Below are 17,854 nucleotides of genomic sequence, written 5' to 3' on the forward strand. Positions count from 1 at the left end.
TTTGTTTTCCCAAAGGGAACTAAATATACTGTTAAAGCAGAGGTGGGGAGGACTGTCTTTTTTTCCTTCTCCCCACTCGACAGAGGCTATCATCATGTGTCTTTACTTTCAGGATGAAGGCTAAATGGGCCAGATTTATGCTCAGGCTAAGAAGCCACAACATGCCTTGCTTTTTACAAGCTCGCATAATTCCTAGAGCAGGAATTGCACTGCATTTTGCTTTGATTCAATAGCAATCTGGGGGTGTGATGATGTGTGCTGTGCTCTTCTCGCCCCGTCCGGGCCATTGTTATCACCGCTATTGCTCTGCTGTGGAATAAAAGCCCCTTTGTGCGGGGCCGCAGTGTGATGCCATTCAGTTCCTTGCTGGCAGTTCAGCTTGTTGAATTCCCAGGCTTAAGCTGCTGACAAATGAAAATGAGGCAAGCAGACACATGCAGCAGTGGAGGGCGAGCCTCCATCCCATTCAAATGTTAATGTTACCGAGAACAGAGCTTTCCTTAGGCTCTAGGACAGCCCTTCTTCCTCTCCTACCATGTGCTTTCAATACATACAGCAAACTCTAATGCTATTCTGAAAGCCTCCTTAGCTGTGGGCATCCTGCTATGTGATATGTGTAAGTGAAGGCCCACAGATCCCTGTGTTTACTCTGGGCTTAATGCCAGTTCTCCATATTCAAGCAAGGACAGGCTGAATAATTTCATGGACTTCAATGGAATGATGTATATACACTACATGGCCTTGTGTAGGTTTTGTATGTGCTACTAATAGCATGCCTCTGCTGAAAACTCCCCCCCCCCTTTTTTTTTGTGCCCTACTGCTGCTTTTGTAAAGCCAGAAGAAATGTCTGATCCAAGCCCTTAGTAATCTAACTAGTAATGTGTTTGCAGGGAACCTATGTCCTTAATGTTGTATATCAACAAATCTGGAGACCACATTAGAAGGAAATACAGTGCATCCTTAGGAATCAGAATCAGTGTGGAAGCAACTTAAAAGAAAGTAGAGGGTTAGGGAGAGATCATATAAAACATGGGACAAGGCAGTGCTAAATCTACCTCAGCTATTTGTCAAGTCCTTGCGCCCTGAAGGAAGGAAGCTGTGAGGGAGCACAAGGGGTGGGAGCTGTGTTAAAAGCAGTTCTCCAGGTACAGTGTAGACCTAAAGACAAGTGTCTTCTCCTTCCTCTGTTGTCTAGTATTGGAGGTTACAGGTAAGTGCCTCATTCACAGGTATAAGAACAACTCGGGGGGGGGAGGTCAGGACGGATGTAGACGAACTTCAGTTTCTAGATTTAGAATTATAGAATATCCCAAGTCGGAAGGGACCCACAAGGATCATTGAGTCCAACTCCTGGCACCACACAGGTCTGCCCAAAAATTCAGACCATGTGACTAAGTGCACAGTCCAAACGCTTCTTAAACTCTGACAGGCTTGGTACAGTGACTGTGTCCCTGGGGAGCCTGTTCCATTGCGCTACAACCCTCTTGGTGAAGAACCTCTTCCTGATATCCAGCCTGAACCTCCCCTGACTTGCTGAACCCCATGGCAGGCGGGTCCCAGACTTGCCAGAGTACAAAGCGGTGGCCTCATGCTAGTGAGCAGGCTCGGCAAAGAAACTTCCCCCCTCCTTTATACTAGCATAATACTGCAGTAGTCTTGCCCCCCCATGAGGCTTTTGTCTCCTGTTACAGTATGTCTGTAAAACACTTTTAATTCTTATTTATGCACCCCTTACGGTGGGCTAGAGGCATGACTAAGGAGAGAGCTCCTGTATCGGTGTAGTTAATTCCTGTAGAAGCTCTTAAAGTTATTACACCTGTCAGATTTGTATAGCTAAAATGCAATGCAACAGATTGGCTTATAAGTGGCTAAACAATACTCTGTCCCAGCTGCTGTTTTTACATAGCAACAAACCTTAAAGATAGGAGGGAGAGGGATGAATGTATTTGCCACGTGGGCCTCCTCTGTTGCCCTGTCATCTATGTTTGTGAAAAGTAGCAGGGGTGTCAGAATGCTATGGCCCTGGTCGTCTCTGTGCTTGTGTGTTCTTACCTCTGACAGGTTCTCCACCACCAGTGAGATCAGCCTGTCTGGCTGGGATTCCTGATAATTATCTTTCTTCCAGGTCGTCAAGACAATTGGTCTAAGAGAGGTCTGGTTTTTTGGACTCCAGTATCAGGACACAAAAGGATTCTCAACATGGCTGAAATTAAATAAAAAGGTATGTTTGCTTCAACCTCTCATTTATCCTTGGTTCCCTTTTGTTGAAGATTCAGTCTCTGTACTTTGATCAGGGATCTGTTCTTCTCTAAACACCTGAAATTACAGCAAGTTGGTACCACCTTCCTTCAGTCCATCTTCCCCACCCTGGAAGATCTGTTACCCACCCCAATAACTGTTAATATGATGCTCATGTGAATACTTGCCCATTCACTACTGTGTTGGAAAGGAGACATTTTTTCAAATGCATGCTTGTCGTCTTTTCCTGTCCATAAACCTGATCATCTTCACTTGGTATGTGGGCTATAAAATAGAATAACTTTGTTGCTCCAGGTAACAGCACAGGATGTACGCAAAGAAAGCCCTCTGCTTTTCAAATTCCGAGCCAAGTTCTACCCAGAGGATGTGGCAGAAGAGCTGATCCAGGACATCACACAGCGCCTATTCTTCCTCCAAGTAAAGGAAGCAATTCTGAACGATGACATTTATTGTCCTCCAGAAACAGCTGTCCTGCTGGCTTCCTATGCTGTCCAGTCAAAATATGGAGACTTCAACAAAGAGGTGCATAAGTCTGGCTACCTTGCTAGTGACAAACTGCTTCCACAGAGGTGAGTGAACTTAGTCAGTCTTAGTTCTTCTTTGCCTTAAAAGGTTTGCAGTTTTTTGGGGTCTTGACTGCACTTTTCAGAATAAAATAGTCTGGTGCACCTCTGAGGATGAGGATTGGTATTTATTTCTTTAAGAGCTTTAATCTTAAAGGTCCTGTTGCTACTGAAGAAACTCTGATTGGAAGTAGTGGGAGAAGCTTCAAAACAAACAAACAAAAATATTATGGTACAAGGTGAACATAGCTTGTCATTTGTCAGAAGTCTGGAACACTGACTAGTGTGTCTCTACCTAGCCTTATTATAGAACTCTATTTCTTGGAACATTTTTGTGGGGAAACTGTGATGCCCATGGAGTATTTAATAATGTGTTGTTCTGGAGTGATGCAACTGTGTGAGCATAAATGCAGTGGCTGGTCTAAATCATCCAATGTGTTCTTTGTAGAGTTCTGGAGCAGCATAAGCTTAACAAAGACCAGTGGGAGGAGAGGATCCAGGTGTGGCACGAGGAACATCGAGGAATGATTAGGTAACTGATGCATGTGGAACTGCTGTATTTAAGGTATTGTGATATATGCTAGTGTGTAAAGTATGAAGTCGTATAAAAATCTGTGGCTTACTCCAGGATGAGTTAGCGTTCTTCAGGTTATTCTGCTGGGAGTAACTAGGCCCAGCTGGTTGTCCTTAGTGTAGAAAACAACAACAACAAAACAAAACAAAAAACAAACAAAAAAAAAAACAAACCACAAAACTGAGCTTGCAGAGCTTGTTTGCTATTATCTTCAAGCATGGTTCTTGGAATCTTTGCCAGCTTATCGCTGCTCTAGCCATGTAGGAAGACAGCGCCTTCTTGATCTAATGTTTTATTGACTCAAAAGGAATATCTGCTTTCTTTTTGCATGCTGCAGAGAAGATGCAGTCTTGGAGTACCTGAAAATTGCACAGGATCTGGAAATGTATGGTGTGAACTACTTCAGCATTAAGAACAAAAAGGGCTCTGAACTCTGGCTAGGTGTAGATGCTCTTGGACTCAACATTTATGAGCAGAATGACAGGTAATTAACTCCCCCCCCCCCCCCGCCCCCAATCACTGCCTTCAACTCCTTTCTAGTAAAAGTAGTCTTTTCTGGGATTCTAGTCTTATACTAAACTCTACTACTTCTGTATCATTCTTGGCTGTATTTTTGATGCTGCCAGAATGCTCCGTAAAACATGCTGCTTTGGACCAGAAAACATAATACATTGTCAAATGTTATCAAGCTGGTTTTACTTCCATCCTTAGTCTTCATGATGCAGGTGAATTCTTCAGTTATGTTTTCCATAAATAAATATATGTAAAACTACTCCCTGTGTTTGTAGTTCATTTAAATGATTCTAATTTTGTATGCTTATTCCAGTCAACCTGGAAAAATACTGAAATATGAGGGCAGGTTTGGCAGAATTTTAAGCTTTTTATTGTAGGTCAAGAATTTGGAATGACTTGGGACTTTCATCTCCTTTGCTTTCTATTTCTGCAGGCTAACACCGAAAATTGGATTCCCTTGGAGCGAGATCAGAAACATCTCATTCAATGACAAGAAGTTTGTTATCAAGCCTATTGACAAGAAAGCACCGGTAAGAAGCAGCATTCAAATTAAAGTTTTTAAACTTTCAGTTTCTTCTTAGCTGAATGATCAGTTGATTGTTAGTTTTTTGTTTTTTCTTGTTGTGTGTTTTTTTATTTTATTGTACATTATCTTTTTATCAATAATGTCAACATTGACTTAAGCAGTGCTCTACTACCTGATATGTTTGGGGCAGTATGCCCAGAATGGATCTAATAACAGTAAAGGGATAGATGGAGCTTGGTTCTGGCCAGGAGGGGAGAAATTTGTTCATTGTAACCTTACTCTGTTTAAAGTCAGTGGGAAAGCCAGGCTTTCTGCTTAGGGTTTCTGTTTCTCCTAAGACCATACCAATTTTCTGATACAATTACTGGTCTGAGCTACCCATGTTAACCTTGAAAGCTTCTGTTGGATCTTGTTGGCTTTAGTAGAGTGGAATGTCTTTCACAGTTTTCCACCTTATTTGAAGCTGAAGATTCAGGTTGTTTTGTAGGGTACACTGGGAGCATTTTTTCTTACAAATTTTTAATGGACATAATTCAGCTTGGTTTCATTTATAGGGCTTATTAATTTCCTGTGTGAGCTGATACCTTCTGTTTTTAACAGAACAAAATTATTTATCTGCAGGGCATAACGTTTAACACCCTTTCTGACAGACAAAGCATTATACTTGTTGTGGATGGCCAGACTATTATATTAAAGAGCTAAGTGGGAAGAAAGATGGGAGAAGGTATAGTCTCAATATGCGTGGTGAACTAACTCCCGATTTGTGTTTGCAATGAAGCAATGGAGCAAGTCACTCTGCACTCTGTGTACTAGAAATGCTTTACAGTGAAACTGAGCACACTGTAACAAGGACTTGGGCACTTCTGCCCTGTGTTTATCAGGTTGAAATTTGCTCCTGAAAGAGCGAACTTAGATGCTGAGCAGAAAAGCTGGCTAGCAGTTCTAGAAAGCTTAGGGTCTTGGAGCGTATTGCATATTCAGGGAGTTATTATGCGAAAGGAACAAGTCTAATGCTGCCTTTTCCTTGTCCCAAGGACTTCGTATTCTACGCCCCTCGGTTACGGATTAACAAACGAATCTTGGCACTTTGCATGGGGAACCATGAGCTCTACATGCGCAGACGTAAACCAGATACCATTGAGGTGCAGCAGATGAAAGCACAGGCTCGGGAAGAGAAGCATCAGAAACAGATGGAGAGGTTGGTGTAGGATTCTGAGTAACCTGGACTTGGTTGGTCACAGCATGATAGCACCATGTGCTAGATAAATTGCTGGCAGCACACTAATCTGCTTGAGCCAAAAACAGGGCAAATTTCTTTCTGCTTCAGTAGATTTAATGGGAGGATGGAAATAGCATTCATCACAAGTATGACCCACTGCCACTTTCTTGGAGTTAAAAATGTGTCTGACTATATGAAAGGACTAATCTGGATCTTGATATAAGGAGCTTTCCCTTAGTATCATTGCTATTGTGAACTTCCCACTGAGGTGAATGCTGGCACAGCTTTTTGTTTCTTTGCTTCAGTTTAAAGGGATACAGCTGGAGTAAAGCTCATCAGCTGAGTGATCTAGTGCACATCTCTTGTGTGCTTATAGCTTCACTAGGAAGCACTCCAGACTGGATATCTGTTAATTGTAAATTGCATCATGATTTTTCCCATCGTCAGAGCCCTCCTGGAGAATGAGAAGAAGAAGAGGGAGTTGGCAGAAAAGGAGAAGGAGAAGATTGAACGTGAAAAGGAGGAGCTAATGGAGAGACTCAAGCAAATTGAGGAGCAAACCAAGAAAGCCCAGCAAGGTAAGATGAAATGCTCCAGTATTCCATTTAGATGCACAATCTGAGTGAGAAGGTTTCAAGGAGTAAAACTAGAAGCATCTCTGAGCCATTCAGACTCTGGTATTGTGCCCAAATTGGTGTGGTAGGGCCCAAATTTAGCCTTCTGAAGCTGAATATAACTTCTCCAACTGCACCTACTAAAGTATGGCTTGCATTAAAGAGGTGGGTGGCAGCTAAGTTGCCTCTCTGGCAGCCAAACTATGTTGCAGTTGTTCAAATAATGGCTGGAAGCTTTATCTCAGCACACCTGTAGAGGAAGGAGTAAGAAAGTGTAGCAGGGGTCCCACCAGCCAGTGCTCTGATTCTTACAGTCTAGTTGCATAGTAATGTTGGCCAAGCAGTGTTGCCCAATCAAAGTGCTGTATGCTTCTCTGTCTTTAAGGACATCATTTTGGGATAGGTACTTCCCTACAAATCAATGAGGTAAGTAATCTGCTGGTTTGGAACAGGCCTGACTCTTGGTCTTCCAGCTTCCATTTACAATGTGAAGGAGAAGAAAGGGGACAGTTTCTTGCATCTTTCTTGTCTCTCTGAAGGAAAGGTCTCATTCAGGAGGTAGAGATAGGAACACTTTCCTCTTCTACTGCCATTCTTTACTTGATCTCTCTTGAATGTACTATGCTACTCTTTCAGAACTGGAAGAACAGACTCGCAGAGCCATGGAGCTGGAACAGGAAAGAAAACGAGCTCAAGAGGAAGCAGAAAAACTGGCTAAAGAACGTAGAGAAGCAGAAGAGGCAAAGGAGGCCCTACTGAAAGCATCCCATGATCAACAAAAGACCCAGGAACAGCTGGTAAGTGGGTGAGCTGAAAATTGAGTAGGGCAAATAGTGACAATGTAGGGGTCTAAACTCATAGAACAAACCAGGCTACGAACATAGTAAGGAAGAATAGTATGGTTCATTAATTTTTATCCTCAAGTAGATGAGCTTATATCTGAATACAGGTGTTTGTATCTTTTTGTACAGTAGGTTTGGATTGTTGTGCTTTTTGCTTTCAACAGTATGTGATGCTGAGAACAGCATGTAGAACTCACTAATTGCTCTCCCTGGCTTGGATTCAAAGAAGCGAGTTCTCCAGTTCTGTTTGGAGGAAAAAACAAACACAACAAAACCCAAAACTTTAACTTCCTTTTCCCTTTAATTCTGTAGTTATCAGTGGGACTGAAGTATACAGAAAGATATTCTCCTTACCAAAACGATATTAGAGAGATACTGTTTTTTAATGCTTCATTTAGCAAGTATATGTGTTTTGTCCCCACTTAAAGTCTTTCCTTTGCAGGCTGCTGAGATGGCAGAACTCACAGCTAGGATCACACAGCTGGAGCTGGCCAGGCAGAAGAAAGAGAGTGAGGCCCAGGAGTGGCAACAGAAGGTAAAGCAGAATCTGAACAAACAGCAGTACTTTTTGTGGAGTTAATCTTTGTTTTGTTTTGTGACCTAAACTACTGCACTAGGTACCATACTAGACTGATTGTCTGCAAGCTTCAGGCTGTTGTGGATATCTAGCTTTGCTTTTTTAGGTAGATTGAGTGCCCCATATCTAGAAACAATTTGACTGATTAGACCTATAGCTAATTTTCCATGAGTTACAAGCATTTCTCAAATCTCTGATGTGCTAGTCAGCAGAAAATTTTGCAAGTGATTGTGTCTGGGTAGCTTTGGAACGTACCATTTCAGTGTGCAAGAACTACAAGGTTTGATATAATAAGCACTAAGTAGTGCTTCTGTGAACTTGTGTGAGAAGTCCCTCATGCTCAGGATTGCATTCACTAACTCACTGTGGCATGTCTTACTGCAGGCACAAATGGTGCAGGAGGACCTAGAAAAGACCAAAGAGGAATTGAAGACTGCTATGAGCACCCCTCATGTCACCGAACCCATGCAGTCTGAGAATGAGCATGATGATGAACAGGATGAGAATGCAGCAGAAGCAAGTGCTGAGCTACGATCAGAGGCCACCATCAAGGACCGCAGTGAGGAGCAGCGTACCACTGAAGCAGAGAAGAATGAACGGGTCCAGAAACACTTGAAGGTAAGAAGCTGGCAGGATAGAGAGTGTGTGCCTGGGTGTTGCTTCTGTTCTTGACATTAATACAGCTGGAAGGTTTTACTGATATTCCTCAAAAAGAAAGGAAAAAAAAAAAGGAGGGGGTGAGAGGTGGTTGAAGTAAGGTGATTTTTATCTTATCAGATAGCTGCTTACCTTACCGTGGGGAGAGGGGCATAGCTTGTTTCCTGACACTTGACGTCCATTTCATTGGAAACAGCAAAGTGTTTTCAAACAGTGCCAAGAAGCAGCATCTGTTGGATGTATTGTGCTTGTGTAAGTTTTGCCAGCCATCTGACAGCTGTTCATAGCCCTGGCTGCAATGTGTCAGAGGACTTGGTCAAGTTCTTATCATGAAGCAGGCTATAACTGTCTTTCTTGTCTGAATGGGCTTCACTGCAAAATCCTGAGAACAGTCCGCTAGGGCTCAGCATGGGGGAAGCAATGCTGCACCTCCTTCATGTAAGGAATGGGAATGCCGGTGTTCCAGTGTTGATGCTTACAAAGTGTTTTTGTTAGTTTTCGTCTTTTTTTTTCCCACGCTGCCTGCTAGCTGCCTGGCTTGCAGCAGACTTTGTTCTGTATCATGCTGTGATGGTTATGCACAGGCAGAGTGACAGAGATATGCCCTTTTTCATCTACAGCAAGTTTCTTCTGTGCTAGAAGATTGTAACTGCTTCGTTTCTGCAAAATGCTCCTGAAGTCTTTAGGGATTTCTCCACTGGACTTTCTCATTCTTCTTCTGAAATAAACTGATGACTGTTTTTGTTACTGTGCTAGACAAAGATAAGTAAGGTGGAAGTGCCTGAAATTTTCTACCTTCAAATGTTAGGGAAAAATATTAATAACTTTCACAGTAATGTTTGGGTTGGAAGGGACCTCTTGAGATCCTCTAGTCCCACTGCCTTGCTTAAGCAGGGTCAGCTAGACAAGGTTGCCCAGGACTGTATGCAGTTGGGCTTATCTGTTTCCTGTTTAGAAGGATCAGCAAGGAAGCTCCTTGTCTAGCTTTGAGTCTCTGGCATGGCTAACCCATTGCTGTCTGTTTCCTTTTCTACAAAGGCTCTTCCTCAGAGCTGGCAAATGCTCGGGATGAAACCAAGAAGACAGCTAATGATATGATCCACGCTGAGAACATGCGGCTGGGCCGAGACAAGTACAAGACCCTTCGTCAGATTCGGCAGGGCAACACCAAGCAGCGCATTGATGAGTTTGAGTCCATGTAAACTCTCCTCTGCACCTGCTGCCCTGCACTCTCTTCTCCCCTTTCCCATCCTCTCCCATCACTCACTCGTAATTGTGCTGCGCTGGAACCACTACAGAAGAGTGACCATGGTCTTATTATAGAGTTTTGGGCAAATGCTGGAGTTCAGCGACAGAAGAAGAACAACATTTAACACCTTCCTGGGGCCGCTTGGGAAAGCAACTTGTATTGGGGCAAATCCGAAATTCTTTGGCTTTGGGTAAAGTCTTACTGCATTTAGTTTTGTATTGCTTACTGAAATGGCTGTGTTGCTGTCCTCTCCCATTGGGTAGGGAGGCCAGCAGATACTTTCACTGAATTACATAAAGTGCTAACAGTTTGACATTCCTACTAACTTGCACAAGCTTCATGATTAAGCTTAGAGGCCATTTCTGACTTCATTAAGGATCTAAATCATGTAGTCGAGAAGGAGAGGCTGGAGTGTGGCAAGAAGGGTTGGAGGTAGAATATGGACTTTCTTTATAAAAGACCAAAGCTTTTGTCCTTTAAATTTAAACAGACCAAACAGAATCTGTGGTGTTCCTGCTGTTACTTTTTATTTAATGATGAAACTTGGAATTTCCTAGTTACATGGAGGCCTTCGGAGTATTTCCACTAATGAGGGGTATATCAGAGCCTTGAATTCCCTGTTTTACAGAAGTTTTCCTCTGGGTAGATGGCTTTGTTCACTGTCATTTGTCTGACTTGAATGTAACTAGTGAGGCAGAGATAGCTAAAGAACGCTGCCTTCCGTTACTGGGTCACCACTGAAAATGAAAAGAGGTAAGCAGAAATGTAAACGACTACAAAGTCCTGTAACTATATTTTCTCTTGCTGAACCAGTTCATTTCAGTCATGTGAATGGGATTTCAGTTTTTTCTATGAAGCCTTTTTAGCACATAGTTGTCAGTGCCTTATGATGGTGTATAGATCTACTGTAGCTCAGGTGTCTTTGGTTTAAACTAGATACAATCATAAAGTGATTAGCAGCTGGGGACCAAAAACTACTTTTGTATCTGGGTCATGTAGAAACAAGACTGTAGCTGTCTTCCTGGCTACCAGCAGCATTTGATGGGAGAGGGTCATGAAATATTTGTCCAATTGTTGCCTTAATCTTCAATAGTGTTTTGCCAGATCCCTGGCTCAAATGGTTTTCCTTCTCCAGAAGGATGCTTTGCCCCTGTTATAGCTTTGAACACAGAATCTGTCTCTTAGAAACAGGACACTAGTGGTTGTGGGGAGACTGGTCCTGGGAACCATTTGTATCCATCATTCTAATGCCCATCACCTCCGGTCTTCCAAGCTATCTATTCCTACCCATGCTTCTGCCCCACCCCCACACCCCCATTTCTGGGGAGGAAAACAGCCATGTATGCTCAGGGTTGAATTGGATTTTGCCTTGATCCTTCATGGAAGGAAACCGTAACCTTTAGAAGAGGCCTCTTAAAATGGATTCCATCTACAATGGAGTCCTCCTTTGCTTTACCCTCCTTGGATTAGCCTGTCCCTATAGGAAGTCATTGGGCTAGCCTGTGACTTATTTTCTTGCCTAACATGATCCTAAATCTTGTGACTTTCTCATTTTTGTGGATGCCCCCATTGTCTGTATGGTGTCACTGTTCATGGTGATGGAAAGAAAGTATCTGAACGCTGAAGCATTTTCACCTCCCTGAAATATAGTAAAGGACAAAGGGGGGAGTGTGCCAAAAAGAAATGTCCATGTCAGTGTTAACAAACTGCAGTATTTCCCCAAGAATTCCTTGGGCTGCTAGAAACAACCTCACCAATGCTGCTTTTTTTGGAATCAACACAAGTCTGTGGAAATCCACACACCAACCAACCAAACTACTGTTGGGAGCATAACTTAGCGTGTTACTTCTGAACATCCAGATTAGTCATGTGAGAGCCCCCTTCTCTCCCCTGAATACAACATGCTTTTGGGCAGGGGAAACAGGAAGTTTTGGTTGGCCAAAAACACATGCTCCAGTCCTTTGAAAGCCACAAATGAAAGATTGCAGTTAAACTTGTCAGAACTGATTTGTGTATTTCTGTGCTGAAGGGTTATTGGCACTGACTCTGCATGAGTCTCATTACTGGCAGGGCAGACAACCATTACACTTCTGTTCTGGTGCTTTAAAGCTGGTTCTCAGCACTTCTGTTCTGTCTGTAGCAACTATTGGTGCATTTGCAGGGAAAAAAGCCCTTATTACATTTAAACAATTTCCTAACAAGCTGATACACAGTGCCTGAAATGTGTTCAAATAATGAACTAGTAAGCCTTACTGCTTTGAGTCACACAACGCTGCTGAGCTCATGTTATGATGCTGGCATGACTTCTGTTTATAGGGTTTTGATTTTTTTTGTTAAATGTCGTTCTACTTCCAAAAGATCCAGTACAGGAATAGAACGGCTTGTGCTAGTGAGTCCACCTAACTCTTTGTAGTTGTTTCAGCCCTCTCTTCTTCTTAACCAGTATTATATTCCAGTGGTATCTAATGATATTTGATTTCAATACTTCTAGCTATGCACAATTAGAAAATATTAGTCATGGGAGGAGGATACGTTTATGGTCCCCCTTCCCTTGGAAATGTATACTGTATTGTAAAGAAATGATATTTTGCAAGAAAACTAATGTAAGAAGCTTTCAGTATTATGTTGAGATTTGTAGGCACATTTTTTATGTTAGAATACAGTGAATTTTTTTCTTCCTCTCCATGTCCCAGTTTAATTGGTTAACTACTCCTAATTGGGGGGGGGGGGGAAATACCTTATCAAGTGTTTGCCTGGCTTCATCTTTGTTGTTGTTGCTGTAAATTATGGTGTTTTTTTGACCAGTCTTTTATTGGATTATAATAAAATGTCAATTCCTTAGGGTTGTGGAGTAATTAATGGGTCCATGTGGTTATCTGCAATGAGAACCTTGATGTTAAGGCTTTTTTTCCCGTTTGGAGGAGTTGTTAAAAAATCCATACCCTGTTCTTCCTACAGTGCCAATAAAGTTTAGAGAAATTCAGCAGATGGTGTCTGGATGATTGCTTAAGGCTTGCTTTGAGTCTAGCAATGTGTCTCCAAGTTAGAGGTCTGCCATGTGGTCCCTGAGAGGTCAGCCATGATCATATCACTCTCACAAATAGGGATATCTTACTTGCATCCTTCAAAAGTAAGAAACTGCTTGAAGTAATGCCCCTTCTGACCTTCCCAGCCCTCCCAGCTGTCTGACTGGAGCTAGTACTGGAATTCAGATTTCTGTGTGGAGAAATTGAGTGTATATTTGTATCATGTTTAACTTGCAAACTGCCTGTCAAACTGGGGAAGAAGAGCTGCTGCAGTAGTTTTCCACTGGTGAGTGCCTGCTGTGCCTTGACTTATGAGGAATCCAGCACCAGGTGAGCACACAAGAGGGTGGCCAGGCTCGGTGCTGCTGCTGCATGTCCCAGACTTGCTGCTGGGGTCTGTCCAAGACTAGCCTTGTACCAGAGATTTTAGTCTGATTTTTTTCACAGGTATTTTTTCCCATCTTTCATGTTTCATGAGGTCTCAGTACAGGGCCCAGTGATGGAGGAGCAAGGCTACTGCCACCTTTCTGCTAATGAGCTGTGTGATCTTCATTTGTATCTGCTTTCCATGTGGTTGTCAAGAGGGGCTTTTGCAGAAACTGCCTCATACTTGCTGCATTGTAAAGTAAGGCAGAGATTTCGTCAAAATTTGTAAGTGCTCAGAGATCTGCTACTGTGGGAGAAACTTGAGCTTATCTACAAACACAATGTGAAGTGTGGAGCAATGGAGACTTCTGCAATCCACATCAGGCTTGACATGGATCTGTTTTCTGTAGGTGGGTTTCCTCATTCCTTCCAGGATTCCAAAAACCTGAACACCACTGGATTAACTGCACAAATCTACTTGAATACTACTGTACTGCATTATTCAAGGGAATGCACGCTGGCCTGGGGATGCAGTTCTCACAAATGGGATTCTGTCTTTTAATGCGTGTACCTCTAGATGAACAATACCACCTGTGCTCACATTTCTGGAGTTCCTGAAGACTCTGCTTGCAGTCAGATTATTCTTCTGCGTGAATGCCGTGGCTTTCATGGTGTTGCCCTTGCCTGTATTTGGAAACTTAAGATGTTTAGTTAATTCTCCAAAAAAGTATAGTTATACTAATTTGTGCTTGAAGAATTGGAAGTGCAAAGCACTGATGGCTGAAGGCTGCTGTGCAGGACCATATAGTAAAGAAACGCCAGATTGTTCTAATCTGTTGGAAGATATTTTATAGTTTAGAATCAAATCTGTATTTAAACTCTAGTTTACATAGAACAGCAATAGCAAGAAGCTGTCAGTGATAACGTTTCTAATCTAGGCTACACCTACAACTGTTGGGGACACACGCTTTTGTCTGTGGAACAGGGACAGACTGGAAGTGATTTGGTGCGAGATTCTCAGTGAACAGACAAGCAGGATACAGCTCATCTGTAAGAAAAAATGAGTTGGACCTCAATGCATTGAGCATTAAAATGAGGCTGGCTTTAGTCTCGCTGGTCTGCAGCTCTAATTTAAGTGCAGCTTGTGGACAAGCATGCAGGTTCCTACTACAGAGCAATGCCTAAACAACATCTGGTGCTAAGTAATAGCTCTCTTAAAGTTACTAGTAATTTAGGATAGATATTCTCAGATGATAAAATGAAGTTGGTATACAGAAAATAGGAATGACTAAGGTGGAGAAAGGAAAGAGTGTCTCTGAGACTTAAGGGAATATTGGGAACTCCTGGAAGGGGCTGTACCTCCAGCTTCTTTTGCTCTGAATAGATGTTAGTACCATTGATACAGCTTGCTGGTGAGCAGAGCTAGTTGGAAAATTACAAGTTCTCATCATGGTTATTGCCTCTGATTGTGCTCTTTTAAAGCCAGGGTTGCTCTTCCATCAAGACTGACTTAAGGGTCAAGGGATGTGGAATGTACTGCTCTTGAGTGGAGAGGTTACAGCGAAGCTTGTCTATATTCCACATGTAGCAGTACTGCCCTTCCATCCATCTCTGAAGCATCCTTGACTGACAAGGAGAAGCAGCTGTAGTTGCAAATGAAGGCCTTGACTGGGGCACCGTAACTTCTAGTGGCCTTCACCCAGACAGGCAGCAGCTGCTCTGTCAGGGGTGGCTGCTATCAAGGAGCCCTGTTATGAATTTGTCAGCTCATCTCTGATAGCATACCTGTCCTCTTGTTTCCGGTGGTTGAAAATTTGTCCCTTGCTCCTTTTCTTTATAGCAATACTAAAGAGGTTGCTGAACATCTAGAGAGAGGTCAGAGTGGGCAATTGGTTTTCTCATTTGACAGATGTAGAAACTGAGGCACATTGAAAGCCTTCCCACATACCTTTCAGCCTATAACACTCAGTATCTGAGACTTGAAACACTTGATGTAAGCACTTTGCAGGTCTGAGTTCAGCACATCGCTTTTGGGGCAGCCCTCTGTGCCTGGTCCTGTGGGCTTGGAGAAAGCAGGATAAGCACAAGTTGTCCAGTTTGCTTTTATTAGCAGTTTGTTTGGGGACAGAAAATAGTCATTGGTGGGTTTTTGTGGTGATGATGGGGATGAGGATTTTCAGTTTTGTTTAGTGGACTTAGTTCTGTCTGTGTAAGCAGCCTGTATCTATTTCCTTACTGCAGTATTTGTGAGGTGATGGGCTTTGGTAGGAGGTATTCTGGTAGCCTTCATTATTCCTGGTTCTGTGTGTCTGCTGCTCTGCAGTCCCTGAGACTTCACCTGTGGGAGCAGCACAGGCCTGACTCCCTCCCTGACTCTTGGCAGGGACTAATCCAGAGCAGCTCTGTACAACTCTCACAAGAGAATTTCTGTCTCAGGTATCCATTTTATCGATCATCCCTCATTCATGCTTCTTCAGAGGCCAACCAGGAATCTTTGTTCTCCATTTTTCTGTGCCACGTTTTACCTCTCAGATGATGATGCCTTTCTTCCACGGCAGTACAGTTGTGAAGGAACATAGTGGCCCATTTCATGGAACTCAGCTCAGACTTCCAGCTCTGCCTTCACACATGTCCAGACTGCCTGCCTTCCCACAAACCTGGAGGAGAGCATGGATCAGTCCTGCTTGCTCCAAACATGAACGGAGCCACTTCTTTACTGGAGCAGAGTGCTGACCTTCAGCTTTGTCACGATTTATTGAACTGTTTACTCAGGTCTCTCTTTCCTCTAGACATGTTTCCTGTTCCACTGTTGAGCACATTGGAGCGAGTGGGTGCCGATGTGCTGACCTGGATGATGTTTGTACTCCTGCGTGTCTTGCAGCTTGTTCATGGGTAGGGACTAGGTTATTTCTGATGCATGTCTGATTTCTGTCTCTTCCCTCTCCTATCTTTGTAGCTGATCTGCTGCAGGACAGGCTGCTTTTTCTGATTCTTCCTCCCACCTCCCTCAGGAGGGACTTATTCCTCCCTTAATTTACTAGATTTGTCAAATGTTGATTCAAATGGTAGTGGATTCATTCCGACGGAAATGTGGTGCCTTTTTACATTAATAACTACAGGATTAAAGCATGATTTTATTTTCAACCTGGGAGGTCTTTAAAAGACGTTTAGATGTAGAGGCTTAGTGATATGGTTTAGTGGATGACTTGTTAGTGTTAGGTCAGAGGTAGGACTAGATGATCTTGGAGGTCTCTTCCAACCTAGATGATTCTGTGTTTCTGTGAATCTGTGCTTTCAGAGAGGCAGCAGACTAGTAGAGTAATTTTAAACCATCCATCTAGGGTCTCCTGGAAGCCGCAAAGTTAGCAGAAGAGCTCTTTTGGTTAGAGTTGTTTGCACAGAGTGCTTTCTACCTAAGGGAACAGATGCAAGTCTACCTTGTGCTGACTGTGCATACATATTTGCTGAACTGGCCCACAGAAGGATTGAAACAGTGGTCAGAGGAGCTGGGTCTGGTATCCAGGAAGTCTGAGTGCTTCTGGCTCTGGAGGGCTGCAGTACCACTGTATAATGTCCTGCTGGACCAGTCCTGTGCTGATATCAATATGTTTACATCTTATGTAGCAATCGGGGACAAGGGGGATAATGGTGCCTCTTAGCTGTTTTGGCCATTTTTGTGAGAGCCCCTAGACTGGGGAGGAGGGGAAACTGTTCTTTGTGTGGTGCAGAAGAAACTGGGTGATGTATTTCAGGCTAGAAAACCACTTCCTTCCCAGTGTGTGCTAAGACATTACTAAACATGTCAGCACAGCCACTGCATTGATGGCAGTGTGACCTGCTGGCAAGTGAGATGGGACGTGTGTGTGCATGTCTGTGTGTGGTTGCTAGTGGAAGCATGGCTTCTGCCAAATTTCTATGAAATGAAGCTAAAGATTCACTTCGTCTCTGCCTGTCCTGCTCATAAAGTATTGCAAAATTCTTTTTAAAAAAAAAAAAAAAAAAAAAAAAAAAAAGGTTCTGAGTGTTTTTTTTTCAAAACGTGAGATTTATATTTGCTATGTTTTGTGAGATGAATACTTATTTGATTGGGATTTCTGTTTGTGGCCTGGACTAAATGAACAAAGGTTTACTCTGGAAATGCTGAGTTTACTTCTAGGCTTGCTGTTAGATGGAACTGGAGAAAAGGGGGGGAAAGACAGACCTTACTTCTGTTTTTTCTTTGCCCTGTTTCGAAGACCTTAAAATAACATATCAGTCTAGTGCAGGGCATGGTTCTATCCTGCCCTAGTGGTGGTGTTCCTGTTTTCACCAGAGGACAGTTGTCCTCTTCGCTGCTTCTCACTTCCCTACAGGACTGGATGTGTTGATCTCTGACCTAACTTCCCTCTCTGTGCTCTCCTCTGGTGGCATTGACCTCTCACTTGCTGTGTTCAGAGTTCCTGGCAAGGAGAGAAGTCAGTGCCAGGCAAACACATGAATGTCCTTGCTGTGAGAACTGCTGCACATATATCTAGTGTATCTCTTATTTCAAGGTTTGCTAGAGAGATAAGATGCTTTGTGGCTTGTTTGTTTGGATAACTGAGCTGCCTGCTGCATCTCTTCATGGTGCCTGAAAAGTAAAGACAAGACTGGGCAGGGCGTGTGTGTAAGCATTCTACCAAAATATGAGCTGTTAATTTGGTATTAGGGGCAATTAAGGCTCCTGAGATGAGAGTTGTTCTCAAACTCCACAAAAAACAGGAAGTGAACCTGTCTCTACTGTAGCATTTTGGTCCTCAGGGGCAATTTTAATTAGCCTGGGGCAGAGGGTGTAGGCTAAAGTAGTGTCAGTGTTTCTGAAAATAAAGTATTTTCTTCTGAGGAAGTCTC

General features: G+C 43.0%; 1 protein-coding gene across 2 annotated transcripts in view; it reads left to right on the forward strand.

The window, feature by feature from the left end:
* MSN (moesin) overlaps window positions 1–12,576 on the forward strand; it is a 45,884-nt gene extending 33,308 nt beyond the window's left edge. Inside the window, exons 3-13 of one of the 2 annotated variants that reach the window (XM_040572497.1) lie at window positions 2,126–2,221; window positions 2,554–2,828; window positions 3,271–3,354; window positions 3,734–3,880; window positions 4,343–4,439; window positions 5,470–5,633; window positions 6,102–6,232; window positions 6,905–7,065; window positions 7,553–7,645; window positions 8,072–8,305; window positions 9,383–12,576. In XM_040572497.1, the coding sequence (XP_040428431.1) occupies window positions 2,126–2,221; window positions 2,554–2,828; window positions 3,271–3,354; window positions 3,734–3,880; window positions 4,343–4,439; window positions 5,470–5,633; window positions 6,102–6,232; window positions 6,905–7,065; window positions 7,553–7,645; window positions 8,072–8,305; window positions 9,383–9,442 (1,542 nt within the window). In that variant the 3' untranslated portion in view covers window positions 9,443–12,576. Of the gene's footprint in view, window positions 1–2,125; window positions 2,222–2,553; window positions 2,829–3,270; window positions 3,355–3,733; window positions 3,881–4,342; window positions 4,440–5,469; window positions 5,634–6,101; window positions 6,233–6,904; window positions 7,066–7,552; window positions 7,646–8,071; window positions 8,313–9,382 lie in introns of both variants that reach the window. The other variant, XM_040572498.1, reaches the window with a different exon arrangement.
* The last annotated feature ends 5,278 nt before the right edge of the window (window positions 12,577–17,854 follow it).

The sequence above is a fragment of the Cygnus olor genome, chromosome 13 (assembly GCF_009769625.2).
Source record: "Cygnus olor isolate bCygOlo1 chromosome 13, bCygOlo1.pri.v2, whole genome shotgun sequence".
Taxonomy (NCBI): Eukaryota; Metazoa; Chordata; class Aves; order Anseriformes; family Anatidae; genus Cygnus; species Cygnus olor.